The 16,907-nt window shown below is 34.5% G+C and overlaps 1 protein-coding gene across 1 annotated transcript in view; it reads right to left on the minus strand.

Moving 5' to 3' along the window:
• The window catches only part of LOC122812984 (E3 ubiquitin-protein ligase rnf213-alpha-like), a 1,982,151-nt gene that overhangs the window by 1,720,262 nt on the left and 244,982 nt on the right, over positions 1 to 16,907 (minus strand). The window contains 1 exon segment of the mRNA XM_044085079.1: positions 8,259 to 8,444. Within this exon segment, the coding sequence (XP_043941014.1) occupies positions 8,259 to 8,444 (186 nt within the window).

Here is a 16,907-nt window from a genome sequence, read left to right on the forward strand (position 1 = left end):
TTTTGCCTATCACCTCTAATTCTGTAATCAAATCTGTATAATCGGGGGGGTCATCCAGGCAGCCCTAATAAAATGCCCCTTTATAATACTGCGTGTTTAACTGTTAGGGTGACAACTTGAAAATTGTAGGTAGGAGTTACTAAACGTGCTCTTTCTATAGATTCTGGACTTAAATTTACCATTCTCCACACTTATATGTGTGTCTAAATATGATATGGATCTCTGGTCCATGTTAAATGTAAACTTTAAATATTCACATGAATTGTTCAAATATTCTTTAAATTCATGTAGTTTACCCTCACTTCCCCTCCAAATCATAAATATGTCGTTCAAAAATCTTAAATAACAAGTAATGTACTCTCTCCATTCTGTTTCTAATATATATTCTGTTTCCCAATCCAGCAGAAATAAACTGGCAAAAATGGGGGCCACCACATTGCCACACCTTTACTTTGTCTATAATATTCCCCTTCGTAAAATATAAAATTGTAAGATAATACCAATTCCATAAATTCCAAAATCAGAGAAATTTTGTCCCAACCTAAATTACTGTATCTAAAACCTATTTTAGAAAATAATAGTTAAAGAGTTGAATTTTTAGTGATATATTTTTATGCATCCATTGTCAGCATTTTAATTTTTTGATTATTAGAGATTTTAGACACATATTTCTCATCCAATTTTTGGAATACACATTTTTAGAACGCATTTATTAGAATACATATTTATTAGGGGGTATGGGTATATAATTAAGTAACTATGAATAAAAAGGACTATAGTTAGGTCATTGAACTGTATTTGCCAAGGTATTTTATGCACTGAGCACTTTAAAAAGTTAATTGACTATTAATGAATAGCAGTCTCTGATAGGCTTATGCATTTTCAAAATACTTTTTAAAAAGCTGTTTGGAACACAATTGACAGTTCTGATGAAGTCTAAGAAGGAGTAGATGAAAGAGCTTAACATTTTATGGAATTTTTGTTGTTTTAACGTTTTATCTTTCAATAAATGGACTATTGTTTATCACTGGTGCCGGTGCATATTTCCATGCTATAAGCAGTGAACAGAATAAATAATAGGTTGTAAAACCCATATAATTTTTCTGGCAGGAGAACTAGATAGTAAATTTCAGTCATAAGTTCTGGGATAGATAAAGGTTAGTGTAAGAATATAAAGGACATTAGAATGTTAAAGAATTAAAGAAAGGTGAAGCTACAAAGGTAAAGCAGGAAGGGAAGTAGGATATATCAAGAGAAAGTCTATTACGAGTGGGGAAGAAGGGAATAGAAAAGAGGACTACGCTGGAGTGGGGCATGGGCAGATCCAATTATTGGTTAGATGTTCTTTCAGCCTAGACTTGAAGGAATAGTAGTGAGGTGTAAGTCTGATTGCTTATGGAATACTGTTCCAGGATTTGGCAACACAGTGAGAGTACAGACTAACCCCGTTATATTTTTGAGGTTTGTAAATAGTAGATACTTGTGAGAGGAGCGTAGGTCAAGAGATAGAATAAAGTGTTGAAGTAGTGGTGAGGTAGTTTGCGAAAATGAGGAATTGTACAGTATTTTGTGAGTTAATGTTAGTTGGTTAAAGGTGAGAACATGAGGTAGTTTGAACCAATTCAGGGATTTGAGAGCAGAGCAATGTTGAGAGCAGTGGGCCTGTCCTGTGGTAAATTTAGCTACATTATTATAACACTGACTAAGTTTTGCTTTGAGGGAAGAGTGAAGATTGGTTAGAATAGGTGAAGCATATAGAAGGGAGGGTAAGAGATAGGTGGTGGCAAGTGTTACTCTTGTAGAGTTAGAGATGAATTTCTTAGCCCTATATATCATGCCCAGTTTTTGATTTTGATTAATTTTTTTTATGATGTTGTTGAAATTTAGGTCAAACTTAAGATTGTTGTCAATAGTTACACTTAACAGTTTTGTATGTGAAACCACGTTGATGGAAATATTGTTCACAGAAGTAATAGCAAAGTTAAAGATATATGAAGAAATTTGTTTTAGTAAAAATAGTAGGTGTAGTTTTTTTTTGGGTTAAGTAGTAACTGGTTGTTGGTGAGCCAAGAATCAATGGAATTGAATGCTTCTTGGGTTAAACTCTGTAGATGAGAGACAGTCCTGGCAGAGCAGATTAATGTAGAGTTATCAGCATATTGAATGAGGTGGCTTTGTTTGGTGGCAGTATTAAGATAGTTAATAAAAATGTTGAAGAGAAGTGGGCCTAGTACTGAGCCTTGGGGTACCCCAGTGCTAACACGTAAGGAAGGAGAGAAGTTAGACTTCCACTTGACAGACTAATATCTGTTAGAAAGAGAGCCAGTGAACCATTGTAAGGACGTTTTGGTTAAGCCCAGAAGAGATAGCTGGGATAACAGTTGGGGGTGGGAGACAGTATCAAAGGCTTTGGATAGATCTAAGAACAGATAAGAGAAAGTTTCCTGAGTCAAGAGCTTTGCTGACAGTGTCAGTAAAGGACAGCAGAGCTGTGATAGTGCTGTGTGCTGGTCTTAATCCATGTTGGGTGGGAGAGAGAAGATTATTGTCAAGTATTGAAAAAGTTGTCTATGGACATTTTTTTCTAGAATTATTGATAGAGGTGAAAGAATAGCAATTGACCTATAGTTAGAGATTTCTGGTACCACCTTTGTAGAGAGGAAGGATTTTTTTCCACAGGGAGGGGACATAAAACTCCTTGATGGATCTATTAATGACTATTGAGACAGGGTAGGCAATTGAGTCAGCAGACATGTTTTAGAAATTTGTTAGGAGGATTGTCTGCAGAGGGGGAGCAATGTTTCAGCTTGTACAGGAGAGATTTGATGAAGGAAGTAGGAACTGGATGAAGGAAAAATGTGGAGTGACAGATAATACGAGGCTGAGAGAGGGTAGAGGAAGATGGAGGAAATTTGTTAGCGATGGAAGCTCTGCTATCAATGAAATAAGAGTTAAACCCAGTTGCTATGTCTGGGGAGTTACTATTACAGGAGGATTGGGGGAGGACTGACATCTCAGGTTTAGGATTTTTTTGATAGTGTGCCACAAGATTTTTCTACTGGATTTGTGCTGATTTTGTGACTTAGCATAGAATTGTTTTTGTCTAAATTAGTCTAAATTAACCTGTTTCTTTACAAGGTTATGCAATGCTTTGAAATACTGTAAATTATTGTGAGTCTTATGTTTTAGGTCAGGTAAGACTTTTACCCCATCTGAGTTTGCAGTTTCTATGGATATGAAGTTTATATTGGAAAAATGTTTTTTTTTAATTGCTGTGACTTTATCTTTCAAAACAAAACTGTCTTTTCTGCCAAATGTTTGTGTTATGTCAATAAACCAAACTAGCACATTTAAATTTTTCTGTCCAATGCAATAAAATAAGGGTAAAACATTCTGGTTATTATAAGTGTCCATAGACAAAACAACTGAGGCATTACATTCAGCATATCAGATAACACTACCAACAGCTTGTTTCACTTACAGAAGCAAAATAAATGCATTATTGCATCCTTTCTAGTGTCATCTTTCCCAGGAACTACCACATTAACAATACGCCTCTGAGAGTTGATCCAGTTGCTCAAGACTTGGGAACTTATGTGTTAAATGGCCTAACTTTTGACTAATGTGTGCGCACTGTTGTAAGGAAGTCCTTCTACATTTCTCAGCTTCTAAACAAAGATACTGTGTCTAGATCTAGGGATGTCATTGTTCCCCTTGATTCAGCCCTCGTTAGGCCAGTCATTGAATATAATGCCCCCTTGACATGTATCTGTCCAGACATATGCAACAACTGGAATTTCCAGAGCAATACCTTACTAAAAGGATACAAGGCCTAAACAACAAGTTCTACATGGATCAATACAAAGCCCTGTAACTATACTCAGTATCCTACAAATTGATAAGAGGTGACCTGTGTCTGGCATACAAGTCATCCTCCGACCCAGTACTGATGGATTTACTTCACATCAGTAAGTCAATTGGCATCAAAAATACTTGGTCTATGGAACAGACTCCCACCGACATAATAAACTTCACCCCTGTCCATATTCAAGCGGAACTTGGATCTATGGATGTGAAACATAAAATTTACCCCAGTACTCCCCACTATACTTCTACTGGACACAGGCAGTTCCAAAATGCTTTATCCCATCCATGTGTCACCTCAAATTATCTATGGTATGATCCCACTTATTCTCATTAGGAGTAATATATGATTATTGACCATGAGATCGGTCAGACCAACCAAATAGGATAGGTTAATCTGACCACAAAAAGGGAAACTGGCTAGACTTAAAATGGCCCTCAAAGGCAGCTAGCCTAGTATTTACCTATGAACCTAAAAGTCAAGCAGGGCAAACACCTTCATGTGGGCATTATAACAAGGCTAACAAATGCTTCTGGGGCAGGGATGATTAAACTTTACTCTTTTTGGGTTGTAGCCACAAAAGTTTCTTTTCTTGAACAATATTTAATTTACATCTCAGAATGTATGTGAAACTACAGCTTGTATTCTGTAAACTCATTTATATAAGAGTAAATCTGGATTGTTAGTCTGGTGAAAAGGCTGATTTTTGTCTCTTCCATAATTAATGTATGGATACCATCCCCTTGTTAGGTTGTTTTGGGTGTACTGTTTATTACTTGACCCATCATTAACACAGATATCTGCATTTGTCAAGGATGATAACCAGTAGTAAGGAATACAGTGGCAATCATCTAGGTAATACAAGGATATAATGCTATGATGATTAACTTCACACAATGTACTTTTTCATGTAATGGCTTGACATTAAAAGAATAATATCCACCTGTTTTCCACTCACAATTTGCTGTCCCAACAATGTCACCTGCTATTGGAAAATAGTGGTTATATATCAGATTTAAAATGTGGTATGTCAAAACCCACAGGCTGTGAAGCTTTTTTAATCTCAAAACAAAATGTATTTAACATTTTTTTCATCATACAATTACTGATAGCAGGCTTGTCACATTCTGTACAGAATGCTTGTATTTCCACCAGATAGCAGGTTTGTCACATTCTGTACAGAATGCTTGTATTTCCACCAGTGACCAGGTGTCACTCAGTATTATATTCCATCTGACTTCATTAATCCCTGCAGAAACCACACTATTCATTGCCTGGTCTACATCCGATGGCTCCAAAAGAATTATTGAAAAATATAGCTTACTATTATAAAACAAAGTTTGTCTCATCGTGCCTATTACATAAAACCTCACTGTAATTATCAAGTAAGTATATCTGTTACCATTACATTTGAAAATGGTCCCTTAAACTATTTGCAATACCCTTATATGCGTAGACAATCAATTTGATTTCACACCTCTTCTTTTATCACTCTGCTTGTCCTTTACACATATTCTTAACTGTAAACTCCTTTAATCCTAACACGCCTCATCTCTACATCCAGTATGCAGACCATTTAGGTCATTTATTTCTCACATATTTATTTTTACTCTGTGACATTCCCAGTGCTTTGCTCTAACTACTTTTAATCTCCTCCATAATGTTTATAATTTCCCCGTACAGTCAGTTTTTCCTCTAGTCTTTCACTTTCTAGAAATTACTTTTTTTGCTACTGACATTACTACTGCAACTGAAGCTCTGGCACTTGTTGATATTTTCTTTTCATATCAATCCAAGAGCCAAAGCTCTTTCATTAGTTGAATTTATTCCCCTTTAATGTCTCTTAGTAAGGTCTCTAAATTATTTTTGAATTCAGCCAGAAAGTTACATTCCCAAAATATATGATCCCATGTCCCTTTATCTCTTTTGTCACATCTCCAGCACCTCCCATCTACCTGTGGAAATATTTTGTGAAGCTTTGCTGGTGTATAAAAGTATTTGTAAACGTACTTCTACCCAATATTCTAAACCTTCTGGTTTTGGCTGCTTCCCTATGGATTAAGCAAACATCTGCCCTAGACCAGTCCTGTTTAAGCTTTCCTAGCCGATCATTTGTCTGTTCCCTAACCCCTTGATACTCTAGTCAACAACTCTATCTTATTTGGATAACTTGTTCTAGCTTCTAGTAAATATTGCATCAGTTTGGACTGCTGATCACACCTTTGCTAAGCGATTTGCATGTCCATCTAATTATATCAGGCAAATAATACAGGAATTGTTCCCTGTGAGTCAAATTACATTTTTATGTTACTTCCTCCTATTGTTTTAATCCACAACTTCTATACACTCACATATAGGTACCTTGTTTTGTAATCTCCATAAGTTTTCTACTCCAGTTCGTTGTCTTTCCTTTACTCGTAATTTGTATGTTACTTCCTCCTATTGTTTTAATCAACAACTTCTATACACTTCCATATAGGTTCTTTGTTTTGTAATCTCCATAAATTTTCTACTCCAGTTTGCTGTCTTTCCTTTTCTTGTATTATGTTCCAACCCATTGGCAGTCTCTGTTTTTCCTACACCCTTAATTACTTTATAAGTACAATTTGTACAAGAGCTTGCCAAACATAACCCTCTGGGGTACCATCCTGATTAATTTTCAATTGCAGCGCAATATTTCATTTAGTTAGTTCCCTGCTTAAGGGATACTTTGTCTAGTAACATAGCTTTCTACTGTGCTGTATAAGTACTGTCTTGGAGCAAATATAGCAGCTTTGCTTGTGTAGCTTGAAAATATCCCTTTATGTCCAGCAAAGCTAACCCTCCTTGACCCTGGCCCATTTCTCTTCCCAGATAAATTTCTTAATTTCTCTATTGATATTTTGCCATATCTGCTCACATGGACCAAGAATATTTTTATAGCCTGAATCTTGTTACCCATTTCTATATACATCATGTTCCGTTGTTTTAACTTCCTTATCATTTTATTCTTCATTTCTTCACGTTTCTTCAGCTGTGTTATTACTCATTAACAATACTCCCAAGTATTTCATCATTCTGTGCCCCAAAGAAAGGGATATTTTTGCACTACTGTATGTGTAAGGTGTGAAGTTGATGGTTACTGCTTTAGTTTTTGTTGTGTTTATTCTATATCTTGATACTAGATATGGTACTGCACTTATCCAATATTTTAAACATTACTTCTAAGTCACTTTCATTGCAAAATGGGAGTTTTCAAAATATTATCAACTGTTTGCCTACCTTTTACAAAACCACATATTTTACTAACTTCCCCATTAATTCCCTAAGTCTTTTAGCCAATACTGCTGCAAAGATTTTATAATCATGGTTTAAGATTGATATAGTCTGGTAGGACTCTGGTAGCCTTTCCTCTTCCTTGGTAAACAGCCTTGGAAAGTCTAATTTATTTAGATAATCCTGCACACATTGGATTGCATCTTCATAATTATTCCCTAATTTATAGTTTCCTTAAAATTCAACCAGTATATTCTCAATATTCTGAACTTGTGTTACCTTCACTCCTGTTCCAGGGTCCCTCATTTTAGTTATGCTAGTTTTAACCCATTGCTGCCTCAGTCTCATTGTTAACTTACTGGACAATTGTTGGCTATTCTCAAATTACCTTAGTTTGAGAGCTGCCACTCTACCAGCATTTATTTTATCTAGTCATTTAATTGCCTCTTAGCCTCACCTAACTCATCCATTAAAACTGCTGAATCGGCCTAGGGTTGCATTCGTTGAAGTTCTTTTACTTTTTCCTTGCCTTTACATATTTTCCCCCTTCAGTCATCCCGTATTTTTTGCACTTTTATTTCTGTTTGTATCTTGATGCCATAACTCACTTCTGTCTTAACTCATTTAATCCCTCCTGCAGTGTTTCACAAAACCACTCCCTGGTATGTCTACTCTTGAAAAGATAGATGGAATGGTGCGAGTGCTTTTCTCTGTCAGACTGCAGCTGCACCTTCACTGACAATTCTACTGGTGCATGGTCTGAGATCGTTATTAGATGAGTAGTTACCTTCTCAGTTATGTACTTGAACTCCTTTTATATGTAAAATCTGCTTAGGCTTGACCCCTAATGATATGTAGAGGGGTAATAAGTACATTCCTTGGAAGTCCAGTGGTTTATGTGACATCTATTAAACCACAAGTTTTACAATATTTCTATAAGAAATGTCCTTCCCTCTGCACTTTCCCTTGCCTCGGACCTCCTGTTACAGCTACTGTATTAGCTACTACATTCCAGTTACCCACTATAAAGGATGTGAAGCTTTTGTATCCTAAAGAAAGTCAAGGGCGTGGGACAGATAATTTCTTCTTGCCATTAACCTGGCACGCTAGCTGTTCATTTCACTGGTAAAAAAGTTACCTGCAGTTCTACTGGGAAAGTGAAGCATATGTTCTTGTGCGGTTGTGAAAGCAGAGGTTTTTGCAAAATGTTGGCCCTCCAGTTCCGTAGGCAGTCCTGGGCTCCTTCTACAGCTGCAGAGATGTTATGATACTGATGCTGCTGTTGCTGTTGCTGGTTCATCGACACCTGCGCTTCCGAAGACTTCTAAAGGTAGAGTGACAGAAACAAAAAGAAGTGCAAACACTCACAGGTAACTGCATATACAACATATTAAAATATATAAAATAACAGCATGCTATAAGGAAAAATAAAATGCCTTTTATACTTGAGGAGCAGTTACTAATAAACTATCACATCAGTTTGTTTCAGTAAGCATACAGGTAAGCAATAACCATTTTGATCTTTCTAAAGAGTTGATGTAGACATTTTAGGAAGCTATTCAAGACTGCTGTTATAGAAAACCTGGTGCAAAGCTGGATAAACCACGACACTGCTCGAAAAGTGACAATTCTTTAATTCCAAGTAAAAACATCCACGAGTTACATCCACAAGTTAAGTGCTTTCATCTGCAAACATACAGACTTCCTCAGAACTGATAAACTCTGATTTTTTAAAACGTTTAAATAGCAAAAAAGGCGCCAATTAATACACAGATTTAAAGGAACATCATCCTATAAAAACAAATGTTACAATTCCATTCTTAAAATCTATATATGATATACCCAACATTAACAACATGTCTTAAAAACCATAATCATATAATAAAAACCATTAATTAATGTCCAACATGTAAATAATATAAGTTATAATTCATAATAATTCATCAAGTGTATGACATAATTATAAACATATACTATATCATATGTGGGGACTGCACCGACACCAAAGAAATGAAAATGACTACCCTAATAACAAAAAAGGTTTAATACTAATGTTGTCATTGATGCCTGGATGCCTAGTTGCATCCGTAAGTATATGCCAATTACTTTCTTTTAATGCCAATAATATCTTCCAATTCCCACCATATGGTTGGCATAATACTTGATCGATGATAGCAAATTTAAATATATGTTGTTCCCCTTTGTCACACAGATGCCTATATAATGCATTATTCGTATCTTTCACTTGTATCTTATAATAGTGTTCATAAATACGCTTTTTTAACTGTCTTTCTGTTTTACCTATATAAAATGCGTGGCAGGCAGTACAGGTGGCAAGATATACCACCTGCTTGGAGTTGCAGTTGCCTGCCCTGCACCTGACAAATGTATGATTCATATCTTGAAGTTTGATATACAATTCTTCATTAATACGTCCACATTGTCTACAGTTTCCACATTTCTTAGTCCCTTTATGAGTGATCTTAATATTTACATGATTATTAGCTTTTTCTAATAACCTTTTCAAATTGGGGGCTGTCTTATACACAAAGCTTGGAAAACTCCCTAACTTCGTACCTATGTTGTCCGACACCGTTATCAAGTCCCAATGTCTTGATATTATATCTTTAATAAAACTGACATAGGGGGTGTACATCAAAACACATACCCTCTTACTAACCCCTTTATAAGTTGGTTTACCTATATTATCCACTAGTATATCTCCACCATCACCAAAAGATCTTCCCAATAATGGTATATATTTAATACCCCATTGTTGTTTAACATATAAAACAATATCTTTCAACATTATTTCAGGGTATCCTCTATTTCTGAACATATTATAGATGAATTCCATTTCCTTTTCCATAATTTCCTTAGTAGATGACATTTGTGCTGCTCTTATACATTGTCCCTTAACAACATTTTTAAACATACATGGTGGATGATTACTATTGTATACAATATAGTCATTAGAAAAAGTTGTTTTTCTATATATCCTGGATGCAAAACCACCGTTCACGTGACTAATATAAGTATCCAGGTATGCTGTACCTTTTTCATTAGTATTATGTGCAAATCTTAAAAAATGTGTTGTCCCATTAAGGTACTCTATAAATTCAGTGATAGCTTCTTTATTACCCTTCCATAAAATGAATAAATCATCTAAATATCTGGCATAGAATGCGATGTCCGAATAATATCTGCTTTTAAACAAATATTCAGACTCCCATTCAAACATCACCAGATTAGCAAAAATGGGGGCACAGGACGCACCCATAGCTACCCCTTTGCACTGTCTGAAGTATTCACCTTGGAATATGATATAATTGTGGTCTAGGACTAATGCCATCATATCAACAATAAGGCAAATACGATCCCAGCTCTAGTTCGAACATTTCCTCAAGCTATTACTGAAGAATTCAAGTCCAATATCTTTCGGTATACTAGAATATAAATCTGTAACATCAATGGTAACAAAAATCAAATCTTCTTTCCACAATTCAGAAGTCAATTTGCCCAAAAAATTCCAAGAATCTTTCATTAGATGTGGTATATTCCCATATATATGTTTGGTCCATCTATCGATTGTTACCCCTATATTGTATGTTTCTGATTTGGAACCAGAAATAATAGGTCTAAATGGGGGGTTATTAATAGATTTATGAACTTTGGGTATGCCTATGATGTGGGCCAAACTTGGATAGTCAACCTTCAAAAAAGTATATATTTCCTGGGTAATTCTATTATCTTAATAGATACTCCTCTAAGGCTAAATCTATTCTTTTGTGACCTATATTAATTTGATTAATAGATAGTGTCTCATAATTACCAGACTCGTACAATAAGTTATGTATTTGTGTGTTGTAGTCGAAGGTATTATACACAACTACACCCCCCCCCTTGTCCGGTTTCATAATTCTAATTTCATTGTTGTGAACTAATTGGTTCAAACATTCCCGTTCCTTTATAGTTAAATTGTCCTGTAAATTAATATAAAGAGATTTTCCCTTTCTAATGTTTCTATTTAACCAATAAATGTCTTTGCAGACCATTCTTTCAAAATTAGTTACCTGTGTACACGACACTGGAATATATGAGCTTTTTTTCTTAAGTTCTTCAATTCTACAAACTTCCTCATGGTCCGCTCTGTCTTCAAATTGGACTGCTAAATTTAATCTTCTACAATATAACTTAAATTCTTTTATAGTATCTACTAAATTGAATCCTACATTAGGGATGAATTTCATCCCTTTACTCAATAATTGTATAAATTCATGACCAATTTTTAAATCGGTATAATTAAATACATTAAATCCATTATAGGTCTTTAAAATACATTTATCTAAATTATCATAAGCTTCAACTGTGTATTCCTTTAAATATTGTCCATTATATAAAAATTTATACTCAGGATTTTCCATAATAGAATGAGAACAGGTATTATATAAGATACTATTACTATTAATGTTCTGATCTACCTTTTTCCTGTTTATCTTACTTTTTTGTTCCATTGGGTAAACTGTCTCTTCGGTGCTGGAAAAAATCTGCCCCCTTGAAAATTCTCATCATTTACCACATTCCTTGATGTATATCTGTAACTACTATGTATAACATTATGCATATTTTTTCTGTCCTGTGGCCATGCATATGCTCTTTTCCCCTGATATAGTTCAATGTCACACTGTATCTTCTTATTTTTTCTCTGATAAGTAATATAAGCTTTATTTTCAGCCATTTGAAATTGCTTGTTGTACAGATCCCTCCATAATTCAAAATCACTATGCTTTAAAATACTTTCATTTAAAACTTCCACCTCTCTGACTAAGGTAGATAGTTTACCATCATTAATTTAATTAATAATTTCATATACATATACCCAAACCCATCAAACAAATTATTGAATTCATTAATCACACCATCATTATACTCAACACCCATGGGTAATTTAAAAAATCTAAGCCCTTTTGGCACAATTTGTATATTAATACATTTCGCTAAATAAGCATTGTCTATCTTAATACTCAATCTGTAATAATTTTTTACCTAAATTAAAAATCATTTCTTTCAAAGAATTATTTGTACTACTCAAACGCCTTTCATTAACTTGAATGTTATGCTCTATATTGTCAAAATCAAATTCATCACACATAAATAAATCCATAACATCAGTAGTATAATGTGCAACATCTTTAAAAATCATTAACTTTATTTCCCAACTGTCGTTTAGTTTCAAGACATGGGCTCGAAACTATTTTACTGTTAACAGTACCTTTAAGCAATTTGTTCTGTGTTCTAGTGATCGCTGAATAAGTTTTAGCTGGTTGTCGGTTCTTGGGTCTAGCCCTGGTGCGCTCAGCTTCATCCCTAATATGAAACAAGCTAAAGTCAAAAGTAAATTCATTGGTCGGTGACGGATTACTATTCGAAATTCTGTTACCAAACTCCAATGAATCTTGAATAGATCGTAAACCACGTTGTTCCCCATGCACCTGCCCGTTGGGAATATCCATTTGTGTGCTTATGTCTATCCCTGCAGGAACCTCGGAAGAAAGAAAATTATAGTCTTTAGCAGGTGTGCGTTTCACAGAAAAAACATATTCCTGCTCAGCTGTCTGCTTTGGTGCTTCCAAAATACCGCTAACTAGGTCAATAAGCCTATTGACCTCAGACTGAAAAGCTTTAACCTCAGCGCGTAGCGTTTGCACATCATCACTCTTCAATGAAGCTTGTGTCTCGTCTCCACTTCCAGCCATACCAGTAACACACCACTCCACAAACAACTATAGAACCTCTGAATATGACCAAACTGAACAGAAAACCTGGTGCAAAGCTGGATAAACCACGACACTGCTCGAAAAGTGACAATTCTTTAATTCCAAGTAAAAACATCCACGAGCTACATCCACAAGTTAAGCACTTTCATCTGCAAACATACAGACTTCCTCAGAACTGATAAACTCTGATTTTTTTAAACGTTTAAATAGCAAAAAAGGCGCCAATTAATACACAGATTTAAAGGAACATCATCCTATCAAAACAAATGTTACAATTCCATTCTTAAAATCTTTATATGATATAGCCAACATTAACAACATCTCTTAAAAACCATAATCATATAATAAAAACCATTAATTAATGTCCAACATGTAAATGATATAATTTGTAATTCATAATAATTCATCAAGTGTATGACATAATTATAAACATATACTATATCATATGTGGGGACTGCACCGACACCGAGGAAATGAAAATGACTACCCTAATAACAAAAAAGGTTCAATACTAATGTTGTCATTGATACCTGGATGCCTAGTTGAATCCGTAAGTATTTGCCAATTGAAGTTTATTATACAATTCTTCATTAATACGTCCACATTGTCTACAGTTTCCACATTTCTTAGTCCCTTTATGAGCAATCTTAATACTTACATGATTATTAGCTTTTTCTAATAACCTTTTCAAATTGGGGGCTGTCTTATACACAAAGCTTGGAAAACTCCCTAATTTCATACCTATGTTGTCCGACACGGTTATCAAGTCCCAATGTCTTGATATTATATCTTTAATAAAACTGACATAGGGGGTGTACATCAAAACACATACCCTCTTACTAACCCCTTTATAAGTTTGTTTACCTATATTTTCCACTAGTATATCTCCACCATCACCAAAAGATCTTCCCAATAATGGTATATATTTAATACCCCATTGTTTTTTGACATATAAAACAATATCTTTCAACATAATTTCAGGGTATCCTCTATTTCTGAACATATTATAGATGAATTCCATTTCCTTTTCCATAATTTCCTTAGTAGATGACATTCGTGCTGCTCTTATACATTGTCCCTTAACAACATTTTTAAACATATATGGTGGGTGATTACTATTGTATACAATATAGTCATTAGAAAAAGTTATTTTTCTATATATCCTGGATGCAAAACCACCGTTCATGTGACTAATATAAATATCCAGGTATGCTGTACCTTTTTCATTAGTATTATGTGTAAATCTTAAAAATTGTGTTGTCCCATTAAGGTACTCTATGAATTCAGTGATAGTTTCTTTATTACCCTTCCATAAAATGAATAAATCATCTAAATATCTGGCATAGAATGCGATGTCCGAATAATATCTGCTTGTGAACAAATATTCGGACTCTCATTCAAACATCACCAGATTAGCAAAAATGGGGGCACAGGACGCACCCATAGCTACCCCTTTGCACTGTCTGAAGTATTCACCTTGGAATATGATATAATTGTGGTCTAGGACTAATGCCATCATATCAACAATAAGGCAAATATGATCACAGCTCAAGTTCGAACATTTCCTCAAGCTATTACTGAAGAATTCAAGTCCAATATCTTTCGGTATACTAGAATATAAATCTGTAACATCAATGGTAACAAAAATCAAATCTTCTTTCCACAATTCAGAAGTCAATTTGCCCAAAAAATTCCAAGAATCTTTCATTAGATGTGGTATATTCCCATATATATGTTTGGTCCATCTATCAATTGTTACCCCTATATTGTATGTTTTTGATTTGGAACCAGAAATAATAGGTCTAAATGGGGGGTTATTAATAGATTTATGAACTTTGGGTATGCCTATGATGTGGGCCAAAGTTGGATAGTCAACCTTCAAAAAAGTATATATTTCCTGGGTAATTCTATTATCTAATAGATACTCCTCTAAGGCTAAATCTATTCTTTTGTGACCTATATTAATTTGATTAATAGATACTGTCTCATAATTACCAGACTCATACAATAAGTTATGTATTTGTGTGTTGTAGTCGAAGGTATTATACACAACTACACCCCCTTGTCCGGTTTCATAATTCTAATTTCATTGTTGTGAACTAATTGGTTCAAACATTCCCGTTCCTTAATAGTTAAATTGTCCTGAAAATTAATATAAAGAGATTTTCCCTTTCTAATGTTTCTATTAATCCAATAAATGTCTTTGCAGACCATTCTTTCAAAATTAGTTACCTGTGTACACGACACTGGAATGTATGAGCTTTTTTTCTTAAGTACTTCAATTCTACAAACTTCCTTATGGTCCGCTCTGTCTTCAAATTGGACTGCTAAATTTAATCTTCTACAATATAACTTAAATTCTTTTATAGTGTCTACTAAATTGAATCCTACATTAGGGATGAATTTCATCCCTTTACTCAATAATTGTATAAATTCATGACCAATTTTTAAATCGGTATAATTAAATACATTAAATCCATTATAGGTCCTTAAAATACATTTATCTAAATTATCATAAGCTTCAACTGTGTATTCCTTTAAATATTGTCCATTATATAGAAATTTATACTCAGGATTTTCCATAATAGAATGAGAACAGGTATTATATAAGATACTATTACTATTAATATTCTGATCTACCTTTTTCCTGTTTATCTTACTTTTTTGTTCCATTGGGTAAACTGTCTCTTGGGTGCTGGAAAAAATCTGCCCCCTTGAAAATTCTCATCATTTTCCACATTCCTTGATGTATATCTGTAACTACTATGTCTAACATTATGCATATTTTTTCTGTCCTGTGGCCATACATATGCTCTTTTCCCCTGATATTGTTCAATGTCACGGTGTATCTTCTTATTTTTTCTCTGATAAGTAATATAAGCTTTATTTTCAGCCGTTTGAAATTGCTTATTGTACAGATCCCTCCATAATTCAAAATCACTATGCTTTAAAATACTTTCATTTAAAACTTCCACCTCTCTGACTAAGGTAGATAGTTTACCATCATTTAATTTAATTAATAATTTCATATACATATACCCAAACCCATCAAACAAGTTATTGAATTCATTAATCACACCATCATTATACACAACACCCATGGGTAATTTAAAAAATCTAAGCCCTTTTGGCACTATTTGTATATTAATACATTTCGCTAAATAAGCATTGTCTATCTTAATACTCTTAATCTGTAATAATTTTTTACCTAAATTAAAAATCATTTCTTTCAAAGAATTATTTGTACTACTCAAACGCCTTTCATTAACTTGAATGTTATGCTCTATATTGTCAAAATCAAATTCATCACACATAAATAAATCCATAACATCAGTAGTATAATGTGCAACATCTTTAAAAATCATTAACTTTATTTCCCAACTGTCGTTTAGTTTCAAGACATGGGCTCGAAACTATTTTACTGTTAACAGTACCTTTAAGCAATTTGTTCTGTGTTCTAGTGATCGCTGAATAAGTTTTAGCTGGTTGTCGGTTCTTGGGTCTAGCCCCGGTGCGCTCAGCTTCATCCCTAATATGAAACAAGCTAAAGTCAAAAGTAAATTCGTTGGTCGGTGACGGATTACTATTCGAAATTCTGTTACCAAACTCCAATGAATCTTGAATAGATCGTAAACCACGTTGTTCCCCATGCACCTGCCCGTTGGGAATATCCATTTGTGTGCTTATGTCTATCCCTGCAGGAACCTCGGAAGAAAGAAAATTAGAGTCTTTAGCAGGTGTGCGTTTCACAGAAAAAACATGTTCCTGCTCAGCTGTCTGCTTCGGTGCTTCCAAAATACCGCTAACTAGGTCAATAAGCCTATTGACCTCAGACTGCAAAGCTTTAACCTCAGCGCGTAGCGTTTGCACATCATCACCACTCTTCAATGAAGCTTGTGTCTCATCTCCACTTCCAGCTATACCAGTAACACACCACTCCACAAACAACTATAGAACCTCTGAACCTGACCAAACTGAACAGGAAACCTGGTGCAAAGCTGGATAGACAA

The sequence above is a fragment of the Protopterus annectens genome, chromosome 10.part0, assembly GCF_019279795.1.
Source record: "Protopterus annectens isolate FY-2018-M chromosome 10.part0, PAN1.0, whole genome shotgun sequence".
NCBI classification, from domain to species: Eukaryota; Metazoa; Chordata; order Ceratodontiformes; family Protopteridae; genus Protopterus; species Protopterus annectens.